This window comes from Anarhichas minor, unplaced genomic scaffold (genome assembly GCF_050575085.1).
Source record: "Anarhichas minor isolate MPS153535 unplaced genomic scaffold, ASM5057508v1 ptg000024l, whole genome shotgun sequence".
Lineage (NCBI taxonomy): Eukaryota > Metazoa > Chordata > Actinopteri > Perciformes > Anarhichadidae > Anarhichas > Anarhichas minor.
Window position 1 is genome coordinate 16,123,385 of NW_027466470.1, and position 21,360 is coordinate 16,144,744.

Genomic DNA, 21,360 nt, shown 5'->3' on the forward strand with positions numbered 1-21,360 from the left:
GTTGTGGTGCACAGACGTGCTTTCTGGTGGCGCTGTTCCATTTATAATAACAAAAGCACTCCGGCATAACGCCTTACATAAAGAGTTGAACGCAGCAGCACATGACAGAGGGTCATAAGAGAATATGAGAGATGTGAGCGGTTGTTTCTGTCTCATGATGCGGTTTGCTGGCTGTGAGGTAAAACATCTTACATAAAGAGGACTTTGCCTCTTGGAAGCATTCGTTCATTCATAATAATTAGTTTTTGACAGTTATGTTGAAGCTGTCTATGGCAGGGGTGGGAAGTGTTTTACAGCCAGCTGCTATAAATAGCCCACCATTTGGTGATACTTCAACTTAAGTATTAACTTTTTTTTAATAGTTAACTTTAATACATTTGTTTAATGCTAGTATTCAGCTGTAGTTACAACCCAACCCCCCAATTGTCTCTGGGCTGCAGCAATCTGAAAGCACGAAGATACAAGACAGTATCAGACATTGCTGGAGTCTAAATAAAAAACATCAGTAAAAAACTCTTTACTGTTCAGTGTATTGATAATTCAATGGTTCACTGCTGATACCTGATTCCATTTTACTTTTAATAGTTTGCTTTTACTTAAGGTGAACGTTTTTTTACTTGGGTAAATGTTCTTATTTATGAGTGGAGCTTTAAATAGAAGGAGTGCACTGATGAATTAAATGTAATGGCACATGTGTGCATGGGTTGAGTCTACTTTGCCTAAAGGATCATAACGCCAAGTGAAGGAAAAAGCCATCCAAAAAGCATGCGTTGGTGAAGAAAAGATGTGTCAAAGATGACTTTTGAATTAATTTAGCTCCTTAATCATTTTGGTAAAACAGTCTTAAGCGTAATCGGTGATTCTTTTAGTGTGCCACACCATTGGGTGGTCCAGCATCATGCAGAATATCAGCATAATATGGAATAACTAAGTATGCAGTGTTTCACTCTAATTGAACCACTCACTGTAAACTTATGTAAGCTATCATGCAAATTAAATCCATTGTATAAGATGGTGACTACACACTAATTAAAATATTATATAAATATTAGGAAATCTCTCACAGGCTCTCTCCTTTAGGAAAGCTGAATTCACCACTGCAGCATTGGCTAGACCTTGGCCAAACATGATCAACATTTTGCTTCCAACCCTGATTAAAATCTTTAAAAAAAAACAATCAGTTTTTTGTCAGATAGATTTGACTTCATCTCTCAGATGCTGCAGCAACCTATGGTGGCATTCAGATCAACGCTGTCTTTCAAGTGGAGGAACCTTTGAAAGGGTTGGAGGGCTCAGATGGGACAGCCCCACTGTTCTTAAAGGCCACGCTGTCTCTTCAAGTGAGCATTTTGACTGTACATCAGAGACTCACCTGCGGGGCTCTTCAGGGGTCAGGGGTTAAACCCTGCTGTGTGTTTTGATATCACACCAGACAAAAGACACCTTTTTGAAAGAAGCGTTGATTTGTTTTGAAAAGATCTTTTTGAATTTCTGGACGCGAATGAATGACTACGTCCTTGTGTTGAAAAACCATGCCAGTGTTTTGGGGATATTTTAACTAATTTCATACAAATGATGTATATTTTGCATACTGCCGATCATTTACAAAAGCATAATAATAATAGTTTGTATTGTGTTCCTGTTGTCTAGACAGCCTCTGATTTCAGTTCATGTCAGTTTGGCATTAAAATGCTAAAATTATTTTCTTTCACTTGAACACAAACTAGTGTAATTATCTGTTGCAGTCATAGGATTCCACCATATTTAAAATATGCATAACTTTCAATGCACAGGGGTTCCTTCCTTACTAACACGTATAATCTTCCCTCAACAGATCAATCCGTGACCTCTTTCATTCTCTCCGGCCTCAGCCTTGTGAAAATGGGCTGATAGCGTTCTTTCATCATCCAATTACAACTAACCTTGAACGAGCCCACGGCAGCACTCCTCCTCATGATGTCGCAAGATTCAGACTCCAAGCACTATCGCTTCGCGGTGCTGGAGGACCAGGATGTAGACTCCTGCAGCTCCATGCCAAGGGGGGCCTCGGGGTGCAGCTCCATGGCACAGCTCCACCGGATGGGCGGCTACAGCCAAGGTGGGGCTGACTTAGGCCTCCGCTCTGAGGGCAGCGACAGCAGCGGTCAGGACCCTCCCGCCTCGCCGCACAAGCATCGCAAGAACGCCCGCTCCCGATCGCTCCCCGAGGAGGACGTGGAGATGAAGAGCAGCGGGTCCAGCGGCAGCGGAACCGAATCGCAGGGCAACGAAAGCCACGGCAACCAGAGTCGTGGCAATGAGAGCCACGGCCACGAGTCCTTGGTCAGCTCCAATGGCACCAGTAAAGACTCGGCACTGCTGGAATCTTCTGAAAGCAACAAGAGGTCAGTGGTGGTTGTTTTCGACCTATCCATATATAGGCTGACGTCTTTTAGGCATCCACTTAACCTTCCATCACCGCAGTTTGGACATAATGAATGCAGCTATCGGCACCGGATGTGTTTGTCGGCGTTCACTAATGTCCCGAGATAGGTGAGCCAAGGCCTCAGTGATGGCCGTCCAGGACTCGTGTTTGAAACACAAGTGAACTCTCAATCGGTTTTATCTGACACCATGAGGTGTTAAACTAAAATGTAAACACAGAAATATTTGGATAATAGCTTTTCTATTACATCCTTGTTGCGTGGCATAAATTTGTAGGTGGCATCTGGGGGGGGGGGGGGCAATTAGAGTGTCGGGGTGGCACTGAGCACCTTAGCAACAGCAGGTGTCTCGGCTGGGTGAGAAGTAGGTGTGTCTTTGTGTCTTTGTGTGTCAAAATTGTGAAATTTGTGCTTCAGAAATATCCAAAAATGATGCCAACATTTTTTGTAACCGAACAGACGACTGTCTCAGTTTTGATTTAGTGAGGGAGGAGTTGAAATCAGTAGATCAGTTGCGAGTCTCTCCCTCTCTGTCTGTGTCTGTCTTCGAGGGGATTAAAGTCATATTTTTTTGGCTGCAAAATGTTGAATTGTTCTTCTCTTCCCCACAGCTCGAACTCTCACAGTCCGTCTCCTCCCAGCAGCTCAAACGCCTTCAGCCTGCTGAGCTCAGAGCAGGACAACCCTTCAACCAGCGGCTGCAGGTTAGTGCACTGACCACCGCTGTAATACTGAAAACATTCAAACATGGTGCACATTCTCTATGATGAGCTTTTTTTTAAATCTCTTTTTGAGGGAATATGTGACTGCAGTATCTGACTTGCCGCTGTGCATGCGCGTGTGATTGTGCATCTTGCAGTAGTCAGGAGTCTGCCAAAGCCAAGACCCAGAAGGAGATGATCAAAACCCTGAAAGAGCTGAAGCATCACCTGCCCGCTGAGAAGAGACACAACAGCAAGTCCTCCACTTTGAACACCCTCAAGTACGCGCTGCGCTGCGTCAAACAAGTGGAAGGTAAAGTGCATTCACGTCTCTCTGTTTGTGGCTTCTCTGCTCGTGTTTTACTACACAGTGCTTTTTTTATGGTCCGTTCCATGAAAGGAGCTATTATTAAGCTATAACAAGAATCCTATTTCTGTTCTTTGGAAATCAGGAAGCGTAGTAGCTAAATGAGATCCAAGAAATAAATAAAGACGTGACTTTGCGTGGGAGGGAACGTTGTCTCGGCAGATCTATGGGTAATGGTCTGTAAAGGCTTAATTCTACCCCGCTTAAATGTTTACAGATGGAAGTGGGCGGGTAGAGGTTCAACAGTACCGACAGTTTGGGTGTACGGATTACGACGCATTTTAGCGTAGCACTGAGACATTTGTAATCATAAAAAAATGTCTGTGACTTCACTATAAAGAGATCATCTTTTTGTTGAACTTTTTGGTTCATGTTGCTTTCAGCAAAATATCGGTTTCCACATGCCATCTATTCTGTTTTGTATATTTTGCTGTGATCAGACTGTATTAAATTCCCTATCTGCGTGTTGCAGCCAATGAGGAATATTACCAGCTGCTGATGACCAATGACAGTCAACCTTCAAGCCTGGATGTGTCCTCTTATACGATTGAGGAGATAGACAGCATTACCTCTGAATACACCCTCAAAAACAACGTGAGTCACTGGAGTATCTTCAAGCTAAAACAAATATTTAGATATTTTTCTCTGCATATACTGGTGTAATGTTTGTGAACAAAAATCCTTCAATTTATTTGAGCAGTTAGGTACAAGTTTTCTCATCTATCCCCCCATTTGGATTTCCTCAACAGGACATTTTTGCAGTCGCAGTTTCTCTCATCACCGGAAGGATAGTCTACATTTCTGATCAGGCTGCCTCCATCCTCAACTGCAAAAGAGAAGTGTTCAAGAACAGCAAGTTTGTGGAGTTCTTGACGCCGCAGGATGTTGGTGTGTTCTACAGCTTCACGACGCCGTACCGGCTGCCCTCCTGGAGCATGTGCACTGGAGCAGGTAAATATATAACCACTAGGCAGCTCTCTGCTGACGCAGTGCCAATACAAAGCTCTAGATAATACACAATGACTGTTAATGAGATCTCTGAATAGTAAGTCTGCGTATAGGTGACGAGCACAGGCTGCCATCAACGCGGTGGGTTAAGTTGACCTTAACTATTCATAAAACTGACGATGTTTGCCCCTCTCAACCAAGCAGGGTAGAACAGGCTGAGCTGTCTCATGGGCTAAAACGAAATATGTCAATGATGAGATGTGATTTGTCCCCCATATGCCTGGAAATATTTTGGCTAGCACATCAACTTTAGCATCAACTAGCGTTAAATTCATTGCATTTAAGTGCAGAGCTGCGTTCCTCAGTGATGTTTTTTTGATGGAATTAATCTTCATCACCTGCTGGAGCCAAGACCCCTAATAGCATTCAGCTGGATCATGTTGCTTTTGAATTAAAACATTCATTTTTTCCCCCGTTTCAGAGTCATCGCCGCCTGACTGCATGCAGGAGAAGTCCTTCTTCTGTCGTATCAGGTGGGTGTGTGTGTGTTGGTTCAAACCCGGCGTCGGGCCATCTGCTGCTCGAACCTGTGTGTAGTTTTTATTCATACTTTCATTCCACTCTCGATGTTTTTCAATTAGTTAATGACGTCATACGCTTGTAGAAGAAGATACTTTTTCCAGGCCAATGTTATACATACAGGCAGACAGACAGACACACGCACACCTTACTGCACTTGTGAGGACGTTCCATTCACTCTTTTTTTCAAACCTTTCCTCAAGTTCTCATTTTGAGGAAAAGATGAAAGAAGAGATCATTACACTTTAGGTTTCAAACTCTGAAGAACAGAAATAATAGAATGAACACGCACCACTCTCATTAATTGTATACAGATATGAAGGGAAACATAGCTAAACACTGCCTCCTTGTGAACCTGGACAGGCGTTATTTGTGAAAACTTGTACTTCGTTTGAACAAACACATCTTTATAAGAGCCCGAGCACTGACCTGGGGTCGGTGAGACCCTGTTGAACGGAGGAAGAAAAATAACTGGCAGTACCTTCGACATGCGGGAAGGTGCGAAGGCCCGTTAGTAGCTGCTTGTAGCTTTCATTTGAACTCATCTTTTCTTCTAACTCATTTCTAGTGGCGGTAAGGAGTGCGAGGGCGATCTGCAGTACTATCCATTCCGCATGACACCCTACCGGATGAAGGTCCAAGACACGGTGCATGCGGAAGACCAGTTCTGCTGCCTCCTGCTGGCTGAGAGAGTTCACTCTGGTTATGATGGTGAGAACAACTCCTGTTTGTTTGATGGTGGTCCTCGGTCAGTTTGACACTGTGTACATTTGCTGTTGGAGTACATCTTTGTGTCATGCTTTACATTCACTGTACTTTTCTCTATAATCAACTAAACGCATATGGAAAAAATGTCAGATTTGGTCAAGTTATTAGGAGCTGGGAAAAGTATTGTTATCTGAAGTAGACAATTCTGTTCCGTCAAGGCATTTTGGTTTATTTTTTTAAACCAATCCCAGATCTATTTGAGATAGAAGAGACATTAATAAATAAAATCTTTTTCTCTTTCTTAAAGCGCCCAGAATTCCAACAGACAAACGCATCTTCACCACCACACACACTCCGAGCTGTGTGTTTCAGGATGTAGATGAGAGGTAAGCCATTGTGGGATGTTTCTACTTCTAAGTTAAACGTTCTGAGTATTCGAGCACAAAACACCCAACTATCAGAGGATAAGAGAATTTATGCAATTACTCGCCAACCAACAGAGCAATGTGTTTTGTGCGTATTAGGGCGGTTCCTCTCCTCGGGTACCTCCCCCAGGACCTGATTGGAACACCGATCCTCCTCCACATTCATCCCAGTGACCGACCGATTATGTTGGCCATTCACAAAAAGAGTGAGTCTACAGAATTGAATAGATTTCAGAATTCCCGGTGTCCGCACCAGAAATCTGTCCCCATCATGATTCTGACTCTGATACGTTGGCTTTCTACGCAGTTCTTCAATTCGCAGGACAACCATTTGACCACTCGTCCATCCGGTTCTGTGCGCGAAATGGAGAATACATCATTCTTGACACCAGCTGGTCCAGTTTCGTCAACCCCTGGAGTCGCAAAGTCTCCTTCGTTATCGGAAGACACAAAGTGCGCATGTGAGTATCACTGTCTTGCCGATATACTGTCTGTCATAGCTGTCAATAAGCCACTCTTTGAAGTTCCCAGTGTTTCGTAGAAAGACATTTATGATTTATGGGGCTGTTTGATCTTGATCTTGATTTGCTGATGTGCTTTTTGTTTACCAGGGGTCCTGTGAATGAAGACGTTTTTGTGGGCCCGGTGTCCGCTGTCCGTGAGATGAAGACCATGGAGTCTGACATCCAGGAGATTACTGAGCAGATCCATCGGCTCCTGCTACAGGTGAGACGGGATAAAGACGTATAGAAATCATTTACACATAGTACTGATTATAGAAGAAGAGGTGGTTTTATTTAAGCGATAGAAGAGATGCAAAAAAAAAAATTCAATTAAAAAAACGGGACATATCAGGGTGGAAATTGTAAAACCAATTTTCTTTCAACTGTCTTACCTTTCTATATCTGTGCTCAGCCGGTCCATAACAGTGGCTCCAGTGGCTACGGTAGTCTGAACAGAAATGATCTTGTGGGCATGAGCTCCTCTAGCGAGAGCCTTAACAACGGCGGCGGAACCAAGATCCGACAAGAGGAGGAGGAAGTGAGCGGCAAAGCCAGACCGGTGAGTAAAGCTTAAGTAATAGTGCAATGTATTCAAGCCCATGTGGTTCTGCATCACTGCAGGTGATATAGCAATAAAATATACTGGGTTGTTGAACCAACCGACCTGACTGTTCTTGGACTGAACAGCAGGATAAATCCACTATTAAGCCATGTTCATTTAACCACGTTGATGATTGTCCCACAAACATAGTTTTAATCAGAGTCTTGTGTCTGATTCACAGCGAACTTTTCGTGAAATCTGTAAAGGAATACATCTTCAGAAGAGCCAGGAGCATCAAACAACCAAACATGACATCAAGAAAAGCAATGGCAGTAAGTCCAGCTGACAACTACCTGCATATTTGTTTTTAAATAGTTGAGAAAGAGTGTCTGAGCAAGACGCAGTAAAAAAAAGTTTTTGGGGAAAATGTCATATTTGTTGTGAAACTGACCACATCCTGGAGTAGCCCCTAACTCCTGGCCCTTCTCCAGTAGAGTCCGTAGAGAAGAGCTCGGCGGTGGTGCGGTCCAAAGACTCAGCAGCTCCCCTCAACTGGAAGGAGACCGGGGCCAATGTCAATATGGAGGAGAGTAGGTCCTCTTCCCAGGAGGAGACGGCCTTCAATGATCAGACCGTCTACTCCTACCAACAGATCAGCTGTCTGGACAGTGTTGTCAGGTACAGAGATAAAGACATGATTTTGATCCTGTGTAGGATACAGTTCATACCGAGCCTTGTACTCTTAAATGTCATAGGTAATCCACTTTAATAATGTCAGACCAAAAACTTTTGATATCACCTACTGTTACAGATAGCTAGTTTACTATAATTGATGGTGTGTTGTTATGATTGCTGCAGGTACTTGGAGAGCTGTAATGTTCCCATCACAATGAAGAGGAAGTGCCAGTCTTCCTCGAACACCACGTCCTCTAACTCGGATGAGGACAAACGGAAAGGACTTAACAGCACGCAGGTGCCTCAAGGTACGTGTCCACACTACCAAGATACGATAGCAGACACTTATTGTCATCTTATCATACAAAGCTACGGCCTTTCCTTTAAACTTCTCTCTCAGATTCTACAATGCCAGTTCCTTGTCAGTATCTCTTGTTCTCTGGTCTCTTTGGCAGAACCAGCCTTGTTGAAGAATCAGTCCGCTCTCTCCGCTTTGGATGATCGAAACAAAAAGTCCAGTGACACGGCCACAGCAGTGGGGGGCACTTCTCTGCCCCTGCCTGTACCTAACAAACCAGAAAGCGTGGTGTCCATAACCAGCCAGTGTAGCTACAGTAGCACCATAGTGCATGTTGGGGACAAGAAACCTCAACCAGAGTCAGGTACAGTGCCGTAAAGAAATCTTTGCTTCCTACCTGATTTCTTCTATCGTTGCATATTTATCATACAAAGATATCAGATCTTCTAACAGTCTTTAAAACAGCAACAGGAACAAAGTTATCCAAAAAACAGATCACCCATTTGAAAAGGGATTGGCCACTTGAAACACAATTAGGTGCAATAACTGCATTAGGTGTTAAATATCTTTAAAGGTTTGATATCACTCTTTTGGATTTCGGCCCAACAGAAATGTTCAGCTCAGACACAGCTGTAGATTTTCAAGCATCAATCAGCTACTTTTTGAACATCTGAAACCACTCGGTGTGACAAATATGCAGACACGGAAGAAATCAGGCCGGTGCAAATGGTTTTTCACAGCACTGTAAATCCAACTTCATGTCTTTCTATGTGTGTGTGTGTGTGTGTGTGTGTTATCAGTGGATGCTTGGCAGCTTGTATCTCAACACACAGAAAAGTTCTTCACACTGTGTCAATTTCTTTAGTTCTGCTCAATGTTCGCAAGGTGATTGGGTCCCGTCCAAAATAACAGCAGTGGTGGTGATACGGGTTTTTCTCAATTTAATCAAAAAATTTGTAAAAGAGTTCAGTTGCTATCCTAACAATAGCATTGATTAGTAATGCTAATCTAGTGTTGCGTCTCAATGTTAGTAGTGAAAGTTTTATCAACTGACCAGATTAACATTAAAGAAAGAAATACAGTATTAAGTACAAATGTAATGGAAAGAATTGGCAAAACCAATGTTAATCTAGAGGTAATATAATGCTTTATCTCAATACCACAGGCCAACAGCTGTGTACTCATTGGCTTGTTCAATGGCTCCTGTGTTACAAAGTGTATATAAACAGTAATTCACCTTGCAATATATAATGTTGCATTGTTCCACAACTTTGAACCTCACTGGATCATTTAATATCGCCCACAATGATGAACGGAAAGAAAAAAAAAAATGTGTGTGCAAATTGTTGTAAATTTAGCACAAATATATTTCAATAGCCACCGTAGTAATCATTGTAACCAGTGAGTGAGCCGGACTCGAGGCCAAATGATCTACCCTGTGATGGAAGTATGCAAGTGAATATTATCTGTGGCCCTGAAATGGGGTCCCCAGGGTGTTTTTTCATAGGTCCCTGTTAAGGCCGCTACAATGCTTGATCAACACCGCTGTTGTTATCATCATTGTCACTGCAAATGCTAAACAGTTGTGTTGCATTCTACTCCATTCTTCATTGCTTTAGAGTATGTTAAAGTCTCTCTCCGCTGTCACCCTCTGACATACAGAGATCATAGAGGATGTCCCAGGAACAGGAGAGACGGTAGAGTCCAACCAGGGCTCCAGGGCTCCTCTTTCTGTTGTTTCACCTCCTAGTCAGGAGAGGGAGTCCTACAAGAAATTGGGCTTGACCAAGCAGGTTTTGGCAGCCCATACGCAGAAGGAGGAGCAGACTTTTCTGTATCGCGTCCGGGAGTTACGAGGACTCACGGCGCTCAAAGAAAACTGCTCTCGGTACCGTCAGAGGGAACAGATCGCCAGCGATGGTACCTACGACCACCACACTGACACGTCATATCAAAAGCCTTTAAAGGATAATGCCAGCTTATTACAACTTGGGTGTTATGTTTGTAGCTTCTATCTGTAATAATAATATAGTATAATAATAATAATCACTTTTGTCACATTCAAAAATTCTTTTTTTATCCTCTCCAACCTCTAGCTGTACTTGCTGCTCGATCCTCCAAGCAGGGCGGACCGACTGTAGAGCCCAGTGCGCGGCGAGGCACACGGAATAAGAAGACCAAGTCGAAGCGAGCGAGGAAGACGGACTCCTCGGATAGCACGGTGTCCCATCACAGACAGCAACACGTGCGGCCTCCTCTTCGAAACCACGGCCTTAACCCAACCTGTTGGTCTCGCTCTGACTCCTCACAGTCGACCTTTCCCATGGCCTACCCCTACCCCTCCGTGATGCCAGGCTACCCCCTACAGGTTTACCCCAGAGCCAGTTCCATAGCTCCCCGCGCAGACGCCACTCTACAGGGCTTTGGGGACAGTCAGGGCACACAGGCCCCTCCCTGTGCCCCACCCATTCATCCTGCTCCCTACACCACCCCGATTGTCGCCCCCATTGTGGCTCTGATGTTGCCCATGCCCTTCCCTCCGATGGCCCCTGGAGTGCCTCCTCCACAGCCAGTGTACCACGCAGCAAATGGTGGCTTCCCCACCCAGCTGCAACCGTTTGGCCAGGCTGCCTTTCCAGGACAGGGCCCCTTCACGTCTCCACCTCCCTTCAGTGTTCAGAACCAGTTCAACTCACAAAACCACTTTGGCCTTCAAGCAGGCTACATGGCCCCGTCGTTCTACTTCCCTCCATCCTCGGAAACCTCAAAGGCCCCCGTGGTGGAGGGCCAGTCTCGCTCCTCTACGCCCCAGTCTGGAGGCCCGGTGTCCCCACCCCTCTTCCAGTCCCGCTGCAGCTCACCCCTCAACCTGCTGGACCTGGAGCTGTCTGTGGACCGACAGGACAGCACAGTGCTCTCTTCTGGAGGACAAGGGAATAACGCTGCTGAAAGGGAGAAAGAAACAAATGGCAGCCAAGTCATGGAGAGAGAGCTGAAGCAGGTAAGCACCTGTAACATTCTTAAACTGTCAGGATGAAATTTCAATGCCTCGCTAAACTTCATCAATGTGGGTTGTTTAAACCTCCCGTTGGTAGTCTGCCATGTTTAAAGTCAAGTCAGTCTAGACTCCTCAGATGAAATGTGGCCCAGGGTGTTAACACATGATATTATTATCCCTTACACCCTTTAGCTGTCTATCAGTCTCCTTCGTCCACCTGGACCCTTGTATCGCGAGGGCTCGCCCTGTGTCCCTGAGCGTTTGTCTTGGGATAAAGTGTGCTCTAGGCTGAGGGCTTGCAGCAAAGAGGTAGGCAAATCATCAGAAACCCTCCACACTTCTCCAATCCCATTCCTCCCTGATTCCATATGTCGATTATAACGGTAACAGTTTCTCTGTTCTCCTTTTTAATGACTTGTGATTAGCTTTTTCAATCTTGCAGTGTTCTTGCAGTGACATTGATTTGAAGTAAACCATGAAACTGAGAAGCTTTAAGAAGACATAATCTGACGTTGTGAAAAACAAGGGATGTATTGAATTTCTTAAAAATGTCTACAAAGTTACACCGAAAACTCATTGTAGTACATAATGTATGTATAACTGCACATACATAGTCTTTGATTTTTGCATGCCAGAACCAAACCAAGCTTGACCATTACGATGAACATTTGCAGTAACAACCAGTTTTAAGTAACTATGCTCACTATGCTCAGCCTTATTGTGTAGCTATGATAATCACAGGGTATTGTGTACCAGGTGATTGACGAGGTGGACAATTTCCCATGCTCACTGCAGAAATATACTCCCAGTTGAGTCTAGAAATGCAGAAGCGCGATCTAACACGGCCAATGATACGGCACCTGCCTGTATCGTAAAGATGCAGGAGATGGAGGAAGTTCTACAGTCTGCTGGCCAAAGCTATGAAGTCAAGCTCCTCTTTCATAGTGTCGCTTTTATGTTTGTCTTTTTGCAGGCGAGTTCACGTGGCGACGGGAACAACAGCGACGCAAACTCTTTGTCCAGCGACATGTTGGACATTATTCTCCACGAGGACTCCTGCTCGGGTACCGGCTCAGCCACCTCTGGGTCCATTGGCTCAGGGTCCAACGGCTGCGGAACTTCAGCCAGCGGGACGTCCAACAGCGGGACATCTCAAAGCAGGACGTCAGCCAGTGGGACCTCCGGCAGTGGAACAGGTGTGCACCTAAGTTTCAATCTTATAGATGAATGAAAACTGAATACAAGTAGCAGTATGGAAAGTAGAAAACACCAAAGTGAACAATCAGCTTTGCTCTAATTTTTGTATTTAATTAATAGTGATAAGTGCTGACCCTATTTGGACTTTTAGCTCATCTATATAGTCCTAGGTTTATTAATATACAGCCCGTATCACAAGATTTACAGATGTAAGCACACGTTTACAAAAATGTGTTACATAAGCATAGTTAAAGTATTTGTTTCAAAATTATTAATTCCGTGCTATTTGGGTGTTTCAGGAAGCAACAACAGTAGCCAATACTTTGGCAGCGTGGACTCCTCCCAGAACAGCAAGAAGGTCAACGGTCACTTGAGCGGCAGCGAGGGAAGGCCTGTGGAGATGGACCAGAGAGATCACTTACTACTGCAGGACCCGCTGTGGCTGCTCACTGCCAACACAGATGACAAGATCATGATGACCTATGAGTTGCCATCGCGGTGAGTAGGAGGACGGGGGCGTAGCCACGGAGGAGTAGGATAGTTGCCATGTAAAGGAACTATTGTTTGATAGTTTACCCAACCTTCTGTTTGTTGTGGAAGGATAAGGAAAAGCCTGCATCCAGAAAAACTCTAATCCTCATTGATAGACAGGTTTCCTGTTTACAGACAATAGAAGATGTGTGTGCAGCCAGGAGACAGAAAACATCCGAAAGGTGTGATGATAGCTTATCTGTGGACATTGTCTGCATTTAGAAAAATACCACGACTTGTTGTAGGGCAATAAAAACGATGAAAAATAACTTGATCCAGCTCTTTTCCTCACAAGTTTCTCTCAAAATCAGAAACGCTAGGCACGGTTATTGCAGGAACCGCTTTTGACCACTAGATGGCCGCCTTACATTAACACAGTCACTAGATAAGAGGTGCCTGACATTCCATTAGCCTGTGAACTTGCACGTAGATGGTTATCAAAAGGTTTCAGTGACTTTAATAGCTCAAGATCGATCCAAAAATCGGAGTATTGTTGTTTTCACCCTTAGTGATTCTCCAGCATTAATACTATACCATCCAACTCTCTTATTTGCAAACCCAACCCTTCATAAAGGTTCATCTGTTGGGTCGAGTATTGAATGTGTTTGTGTTTGCTGTGTCTGCAGTGACATCCAAAGAGTGCTCAGAGAGGACCAAGAGCAGCTGAGGCTGCTGCAGAAGAATCAGCCTCGCTTTTCAGAGGAGCAGAAGAAGGAGCTGATGGCGGTCCACCCCTGGATTAAGAAGGGAGGTCTGCCCAAGGCGATAGACATCAAGGTAGAAGGATATTATTTATTATTTTACAAATTAAATTCAGTTCAATTCATTACATTTTAGTTTGGCTTTAAAATGTGTCTCTTGTGTAACATGTGGTCTCTTAAGGAAACAGTATTTTTCTTAATACATGACTGTTGTTCATCTGTTATGTGTTTGGATTAAATATATATATATAAAAAAAAAAAAAAACATAAATAGTCGCAAACATTTTTCTGGGTCACCGCTCACCTCATTTTGTCTGTCCTGCTCAGGCGTGCTCCTGTTGTGACGCTGCCTCAGGGGAAGCAGCAGCAGCAGCAGCAGCAGCAGTGGCGGATCAGCCAGAGCTGGACATCGGTGATACAGAGACGGGGGGGGGGGGGTCGGCTGCCGGCGGAGGCCCAGAGAAGAACCCTCTAACGCTCTCTCAGACACAACCAGCCTAACGTAACCCGCCCTATATTTTTATAGTGACATTCATCACCCTTTAGCCTCTTGTTCTGTACGACTGTGAAGAGGGACCTACTGTTCCATGAAGCACCACACAGGCCTTTCATTAATGTCTCGGTCTTGCTGTTTAGATGTCAAAGAAAAACTGGCTCAACAGTCAAGACTCTTGTGATTGTACGAGTGCCGGACACTGTGACGACGTGTGTTCATTTGTTTGTTTCTGTGTAGCACTAAACAAAGCGCAGCATTTGCACTGATCAGGAGAAGCCGAGCCCAGTGAGTGAAACGCATGATGTGCTCTTACACCAGGCAGCACATCAGAGGTCAAATGTGCACCAACCAACTGGAGGCTTGCTTCGTTCACGTGCCAGGAAGCGGCTCTGTGTTATTCTAACTGCTGCAGTTAATGATGAATTCAGCATTTTTTGGGACGTTACAGCAGCTACGTCAGCATGCGGTGAGGACAGGTGGAGTTACGTTTCAGTCACTCCTGTCATGCATTGGCATCAAGCACCGAATTAGCGCACAAGTGCACTTTGTGGGATGCACTGGAAGGAGGGGGGGGGGGGACATGAGTGAGACTCATTTACATCTGTAGTATTTGCCCAAATGACTTGCTGATGTTGCATTTAGTCACTGAAAGGAAAGTGCAAAATACAGACTTGCTCCTCTGTACAGCAGAGAGCAGGCATGGACTCACCGCCAGTGGCTGGAGCTTTTCGCCTCATCCATCCCCAGTTGGGAACAAACTCAGATTCCTCACTCAAGTAAAAGTAGCAAAAAAAACAATACCCTTCGATGCAAAAAGTAACATATCTCCCTCTGAGATTAAGTGAAGTAGAGGTATACAATTTAAATGCCTAAGTACATACGTTACTGATCCTTCGTCACGATGGAGGTGAAAACACTTGTGAGACTGCACTGAGAAAAGGACAATCAGGTGAGATAGCAAGCAAGCTAGCTACATTTACCCAGCAACCCATCAAGTTGTATTGTTTCTGAGAATTTATCATTACAAATTTCCATTTTTCCAGCTGCCTGTGTCACGGTACCTAATGCAGCTGTAAGTTTTCATTCTTTATGCATATTTCCATGCAGCATTTGTTTCAGTATCAGCTGTGAAACTTGCCTCTCACTTAAAGAAACAGTATATTTAATGCATTTCAATGCGTGTGTGAATGTTTGTAACAGCCTTTGACTCTGAGCATATATATATTATATATATATATATATATATATTTTTACATACACTAATTGTTTCTGTATAAGATATTCTTGTTTTTAATATATTTATGGAAAAATATCTTTAAAAAAAACGAGCAGGACCAAGATGATTAATATTTAATGTGAAATCTATTTTTAAAATGGGATCGTTAGGACAAATCCCACCATGGACTGTAAATACTGGAGAAATATGTTGTTTATGGTGGATGATTAATATAAAATGTGAGGAGAATATTGATGTTTCCTCAGTTTTATGAGTCTGCCACATAACACTTGAAATGTCCTGATGTTGCCCCTCATAAACATGGAAAAGAGCCTCCCGAGTATCCTGTGGAAGTGTCTGAAGCTCATTACCGTTTTGTGTGGTCACTTCAGAAGTCGTAGTTTAGGGTTATTGCACTGGTATAAAGCGGCTCAGACAGATGTCAAGTGACTGCGTGGACAGATTTCCTTCACTTTGAAGAAGCTCCTATGATGTCGTTGGAGACGAAACTGTGCAACTTGGAACATTTCCTGAATTTGTCATTTGTCTTTCTGTTATTTGAACTGACGCTGACAACAATGCACCTTTTTTTCTTTTCTTATTTTTACAAAAAAAGATCTGTTTGTTTAATTTTCTCTAAATAAAGTGATGGAGAATTTACAGTGGGGTTAGGTGTGTTGTGAAATGTCTGCTTGAAACACTTTCTACCTTGCATACAGGAGGAGCAGCGCATGTTAGGTTAAATTTGACAAACGCTAGCTGTTAGATTGCAGCTCTTAATGGCCAGTTAATGAGTGCTCCACAAACGACTTAGAAAAAGATTGCCTGTTTGCAGATCGATGCTTAACAAACGGTGAGAAGGGAGCCATTTATGTAGATATGAACTGAATGAAAATACACCTTTAAAGTGTTTATATTGGGCTATAAACAGCTACTACAAATACGTTTTTAGATGATACTTATAGGCCTAATGTTGAAAAAAAAACGTGTCTTCTCCATTCTGAAGTCGTGACATTCACCTTCCCAATGCAAATGGCTGTCTGTGCCGACCACTGGAACAATGGCTGAGATGTCATCTGACGTCTTTCTCTGCAGACTCTCAGATCCTCCGGTACAAGGATCAGCAGGCCGGATCAAAGCGACCCCTCTCCTCCCTCCACTGTTCACACCTGAACTAAATTATCAAAGTGCCCTCCTGCAGCGGTCATTTGCACCTCTGGAGATCCGCAAATCCGGTTTGATCCCCGCGCAGACTGACGGACTGTATATATCGAGGTATACATCCAGTCACGTTGTGTGAAATCTGTGGTGGTGGTGGAAGAACTCGGATCGCTCAGGTGGTGTTTTAGAAGTAAAAGTACGCATAGTACTGCCACAGTGTACATACTCGTAATGCAAAAGGCCACTTTTAAAAAGTTAATATTCTCATATGTTATGTTATTGGATGCGTATTATTATTATTATTGCTGATGCATTACCTATAAGCAGCATTTTGTGGGCCTACCTACAAAAAAATACTCAAAGTAACTATTAATATCTATAAACTAAGTGGAGTAAAAAGTGCAATATTTCCCTCTGAAATAAGTAGAGCAACAAATGGAAACACATTTTGATAAAGCATATGTTGGACAATGTTGTAGCTGGTCAAGGTAGAGACAATCGAGACTGCTTATAGTTTATAGTAAATAATCATGTTTGTTTTCGAGAATCTGCAAAGTGAAAACTGTTGCGGTCAGATAAATGTAGTTGATGAAAAAGCTCTCTGTTTAACCTTGAAATGTGGTGGCGTGGAAGTGTAAATAAGCATAAAATAGACAAGTGAAGTACCAGTGATGCTAAATAGAGATGCTCTGTGTAATCACGTGCTCACTGTATTAATCTTTTTTCTTGTGATTTCACCAACGAGCCTTCTCAGTATGGGTAAGAACGTGTAACAAATGACACTTGGAGCCATCTGAGTAGAAATAGATTAAGAGTGAGTTCAGGGAATGCTGTCTTTTCTTATTCATAGTTGTAGCAGCTGACAGTGGCCCTCACCAAGGCCACGGGGCCACAGAGGTCATGTCTGAGGGTGCAGACAAATTTGTATGGGACTGGTGTGTACAGAGTTTAACAGTAGATTATTAATAATTGTAAACATTTGAAAAGCCCCATATCCAGTGCATTACAGTAGAATATATTGGGAAACTGATAACCTGACAGTGGTGGCATTGTTACTCAAGAGCCCAGTTCCATGACTGGCAAGTTATTTGTTGTCATGTCATTTTAAAACTTACATCAAAAAAGCTGAAGTCAAGTAGAGTTATAAAACCCATTTGTCAACTCCTCAACTAGGCCTATATAAGGAGTGAGTGAATTACTCATTTCACACCTCACAAATGCCTACGATGTGCTAAGGGCTCTTGGAGAGAGAGAGAGAGAGTGCACTCAGATAGCCCACAATTGCAGAGTAATAACTAACATCTTGAAAACAGCAGTGGGTGGGTGTATAGTGGGATCCTTGTGTGTGAAATGTGGCATTTCTTTCCTAGAATCAGAACAAATGCAATTTAAAAGCCAAAAAGATATTTATTAAAAAGTTTTAACTTAGGCAAATCAGATGAGGTAGCCTACTAAAAGTCATTGGACACTTATAAATACAAAGTTAAAGACATCCTAAATACAAAATAATTTACACACGACTAACAACGCATTGCTAGTGGGACAGCTACCTTCTATACAGACCATTCATATTCAACAAGTAAATATTTACATATGCATTTACCCCTTCACTGAAGGCAGGCCCATATAAGGCCAATACACTTCCAAATGAAGACCCTACAAGTCTCTGACTTCTGACAAACAGATTTAATTACATACTTTATTAAATACATTTTTAGCTGTATTGTAGTCCCCCCCTAAATACACAAAGAGCTTCTCAGATGCCTTTCAACAAGTTTCAAAGTTGTCATCTCAGCAGTGTTATTGTCATGTGCTGAGGCCTACCCCACAAAACGTCCTAACACAACGCATTAAATCATCTAGTGTAGTTATAAACATGCTATTCATCTTGTTTGACGTGATCTACCACGGTCTCCACATGGACTTGGAGTAAGCTAAGGAAGGCAAGCCCAACACATCCTGGCAGTCGGCCTCCTCTGAAGAAGAAACGTGACTGTGCTCCGAATAGGTCTCATCCAGGTCGGAGCAGAGGTCGTCGGTGGAGGAGGAGGCCGGGGACACTAGAGCCGCGTACATGCCCTCAGACAGGGACCAAGTGCTGTTATTGCCGGGGCACTCTGCCACCGTGTCGGGGAGCAACGCCCGGAGGCTCTCTTCGTCGTTGAGGGGCATGCTCTCCAGGAGGTGGTTCAACAGCTCCGCGGCTACTGTTGGGTCAATTCCCGGGCAGCTGGACACGAAAGTGTGCACATCGTGCATACACTGGATGTAGCCCGCAGCGAAACGCTCGCATGCCTCCCGGTTTACGGCATCCACTTCTGTGGAAAGATGAAGTAAAACATGCGTTAGCTCAGGAGTTAGCTAAGCTACATTTCCAACGGACAGTTACAACCGTTGGCCTTCTGATTGGCTGAGCCGCGGTTGAAGATGCACACGCGCACCTGTGGCCGCAGCAGTTAATTAGGAGATTAATGCGCTAACCGTCATAAATTAACGTTGTATTGTTCGGCGGAATGATGCCATGTAAATTAAGTTTAGGTTAATACTTGCTTGTGAAAAGTTAAATATATAATGAACAGTTATTTAATGGCGTACTGTCAAGTAAACCTAGTTGGATAAACAATGTATACCTTGAGCCTGGTTCTGCAGGACGCCCTCCACCCGTTTCACTGTCATCTCCAGCACTTCGGCATTCTCCATCTTTGATTGTAACTGCAGCGGGTGAAAAAAAGCGTAAGTAACCAGCGCTGGCGACACAGGCTAAACTACACAAATGTAGACAATGTAATGTTTTGAGCAGAAACACAACACAAAGCAGGGGCCTAAAATATACGCATAGTAGCCAAACTTACGTCTGCATCCGCCATGAGAACTCTGAGTTCTTGTAAACTTTCATTGATGCGAGCCCTCCTTTTCTTTTCCACCAGAGGTTTCCTCATCTGCCAAAAACAGTAACGACAATGGAGTTACTTTGTCAGTTATCAGCCGAGTCAAAACAGGCCTCTTTGTATTTAGTGGCCACATAAACCCTCACCTTTCTGTCAGATTTGATGCCACTGCAGTCATCACCTCCGTCCGCTGCGTTTGTGTCGTTACGGATGGGGGCCATGTTGTTAAAAGTTTAACCCAAGCGCTGCCAGAAACCAACTGGGTTGGAGGTCGGCGTGTAATCCAAAGAGCCGTTACAGCTCGTCAATGGGACAGATGGCCGGGCGATCCCAGCGGCCAACAAAGCTTGCAGAAAGACTGGGCTACTCAATGCTGCTCCGAGGGGGCCTGTGCTCGGTATATATGACGGTTCATTTACATATGAATGGGTCAACTGGCTACGACGAGAGCGAGACACATCCAGGGCGCGCAAGGCTCGTACCCGCTAGTCACCAGTGGTCACGTCAGCTTTTGTCCCCCAACTTCAGTCTGAACCTCACGTTACATGAAGATTAAAGACGTGAGCTCTGAAGTTAAATTCAACCAGAGATGGGTTCAAGAAAGATGATCATCTTTTGGCTGAAATAAATGAGATCAAATTATAACCAGTGCTTCACATGTCGGTAATTTCAGTGTATCAAGCTCCTTTTTACAAAAACAACAAACACCATTTCACTTCTTAATGTTAATATTCTTAAGCACTCTCTTTTAATGTGTGACACCACTATCTATCTGCTAATTGTCACTTTGCATCATTAGTCAGCTGGATGTCTTGCTTGATTGTGAGCCATCAGTGCACCTATGAGGACTAGTGCTCTGTAGAAATAAATTAAATAATGTGAATTGGACGGGATGAGCCATTTGTGAAGTACACTTAAGAGCCTTTAGCGTCTCAAAATGATTAAGCAGCCTGAAACAGTGCTGTCACAAAAAAGAGATCATCCCTGTATTTGAACGTTTTCATTGTCAGTTCTAGTATAATTATAGTTAGTAATGCTTTTCAACTCAAACACATTATTTAGGTTGTGAATCATATGAACACACTCTCGTGGCTATTCTTAAATGGTGACAATAGCTGTGTGCAGGCCTGCGAATTTGCATGTGTAGATATGCACTATTACATGAAGTTTGGTTTGCGGTTATCCACTGTTACAGATTTATTAATTATTGCTGCAGTACACTGCTGATAGTCTGGCTGCTGGGTGTTAAGATTGTGGCCGCCATACGTTTATATATGCATAGAAAAATAATAATTACATCTGATGATTTGACCATAACATTTTTATTCCTGAAATTCATCTTTAGCTAAGAATTTGTAAAATTTTTATTTTTATTATCTACAACACTAATACATTTTGTAGCCACATGCAGTGCAATGTAAAATGTGCGTTAGGTCCTCTTACAGGTTTATACTATATTAAATGCTCATATTACATTGCATTATATTATACTATAATTTGTAAACTATACATTAAATACTCAAACCTACTGTATACATTGTACTATAGCACACATTGTACTGTATTGTACAACATTGTATGCAGTACATGCCTTGCTAATGCCCATGTGCAAACTGTTATTATTACCATTATTATAATTATCAGTATTAGTTTCATGGAGCTAACTTTATTGCAGTCTGGTAGCTGGCTGAGAGTTTGAAACAACCCTACATTTCCGGATGATAGTGTTGAGAACAAGACATGCAGCTTTAAATAAAATACGGAAAGCACTACCATATCGGGCACTCGCCTTCAGAATAAGGGCACAACGTAGTGCAATACCAACAAACAGGAGATACAAATAGTTTATTTTCATCCAAAACAGCTTCAAACATTAAATTATATTAAGGTGTTTACCAAAGAGCCCACAAACAGCGTATTTCGTGTTAAATGTAATTTTGTAGCCAGATCTGAACTCTTATTTTGACAGCCGCGAGGCGTCTCTTCCTCCAGACCCACACAGTG

At 43.3% G+C, this 21,360-nt stretch overlaps 2 protein-coding genes across 2 annotated transcripts; one reads left to right on the forward strand and one right to left on the reverse strand.

Moving 5' to 3' along the window:
- The first annotated feature begins 1,956 nt into the window (after positions 1–1,956).
- per2 (period circadian clock 2) lies at positions 1,957–13,844 on the forward strand. The gene is made up of 21 exons (XM_076097770.1): positions 1,957–2,384; positions 3,035–3,127; positions 3,283–3,437; positions 3,964–4,085; positions 4,241–4,442; positions 4,921–4,972; positions 5,587–5,729; positions 6,034–6,112; positions 6,251–6,357; positions 6,459–6,612; positions 6,763–6,877; positions 7,067–7,213; positions 7,437–7,527; positions 7,690–7,873; positions 8,054–8,178; positions 8,326–8,532; positions 9,831–10,088; positions 10,265–11,058; positions 11,981–12,338; positions 12,663–12,861; positions 13,521–13,844. Exons 1-21 carry the CDS (start codon positions 1,957–1,959, stop codon positions 13,729–13,731), a joined length of 4,224 nt encoding a protein of 1,407 aa, XP_075953885.1. The 3' UTR covers positions 13,732–13,844.
- A 4,011-nt stretch (positions 13,845–17,855) lies between these two features.
- hes6 (hes family bHLH transcription factor 6) lies at positions 17,856–19,816 on the reverse strand. Its single transcript, XM_076097774.1, has 4 exons — positions 19,503–19,816; positions 19,321–19,407; positions 19,099–19,180; positions 17,856–18,786 (listed from the first exon to the last, which is right to left on the reverse strand). The coding sequence occupies exons 1-4, from the start codon at positions 19,575–19,577 to the stop codon at positions 18,371–18,373; spliced, it is 660 nt and encodes a 219-aa protein (XP_075953889.1). The 5' UTR covers positions 19,578–19,816; the 3' UTR covers positions 17,856–18,370.
- Positions 19,817–21,360: the final 1,544 nt, after the last annotated feature.

Bases quoted from the DNA above. Each gene is read 5' to 3' on its own strand.
- per2 (XM_076097770.1), top strand. From the start codon at position 1,957: ATGTCGCAAGATTCAGACTCCAAGCACTATCGCTTCGCGGTGCTGGAG. The intron at 7,528-7,689 runs GTAAGTCCAGCT...CTTCTCCAGTAG, and splicing joins CATCAAGAAAAGCAATGGCA to AGTCCGTAGAGAAGAGCTCG. The intron at 12,862-13,520 runs GTGAGTAGGAGG...CTGTGTCTGCAG, and splicing joins ACCTATGAGTTGCCATCGCG to TGACATCCAAAGAGTGCTCA.
- hes6 (XM_076097774.1), bottom strand. From the start codon at position 19,577: ATGGCCCCCATCCGTAACGACACAAACGCAGCGGACGGAGGTGATGAC. The intron at 19,408-19,502 runs GTGAGGGTTTAT...TGTTTTTGGCAG, and splicing joins GCATCAAATCTGACAGAAAG to ATGAGGAAACCTCTGGTGGA. The intron at 18,787-19,098 runs GTATACATTGTT...ATCTTTCCACAG, and splicing joins CCTGCAGAACCAGGCTCAAG to AAGTGGATGCCGTAAACCGG.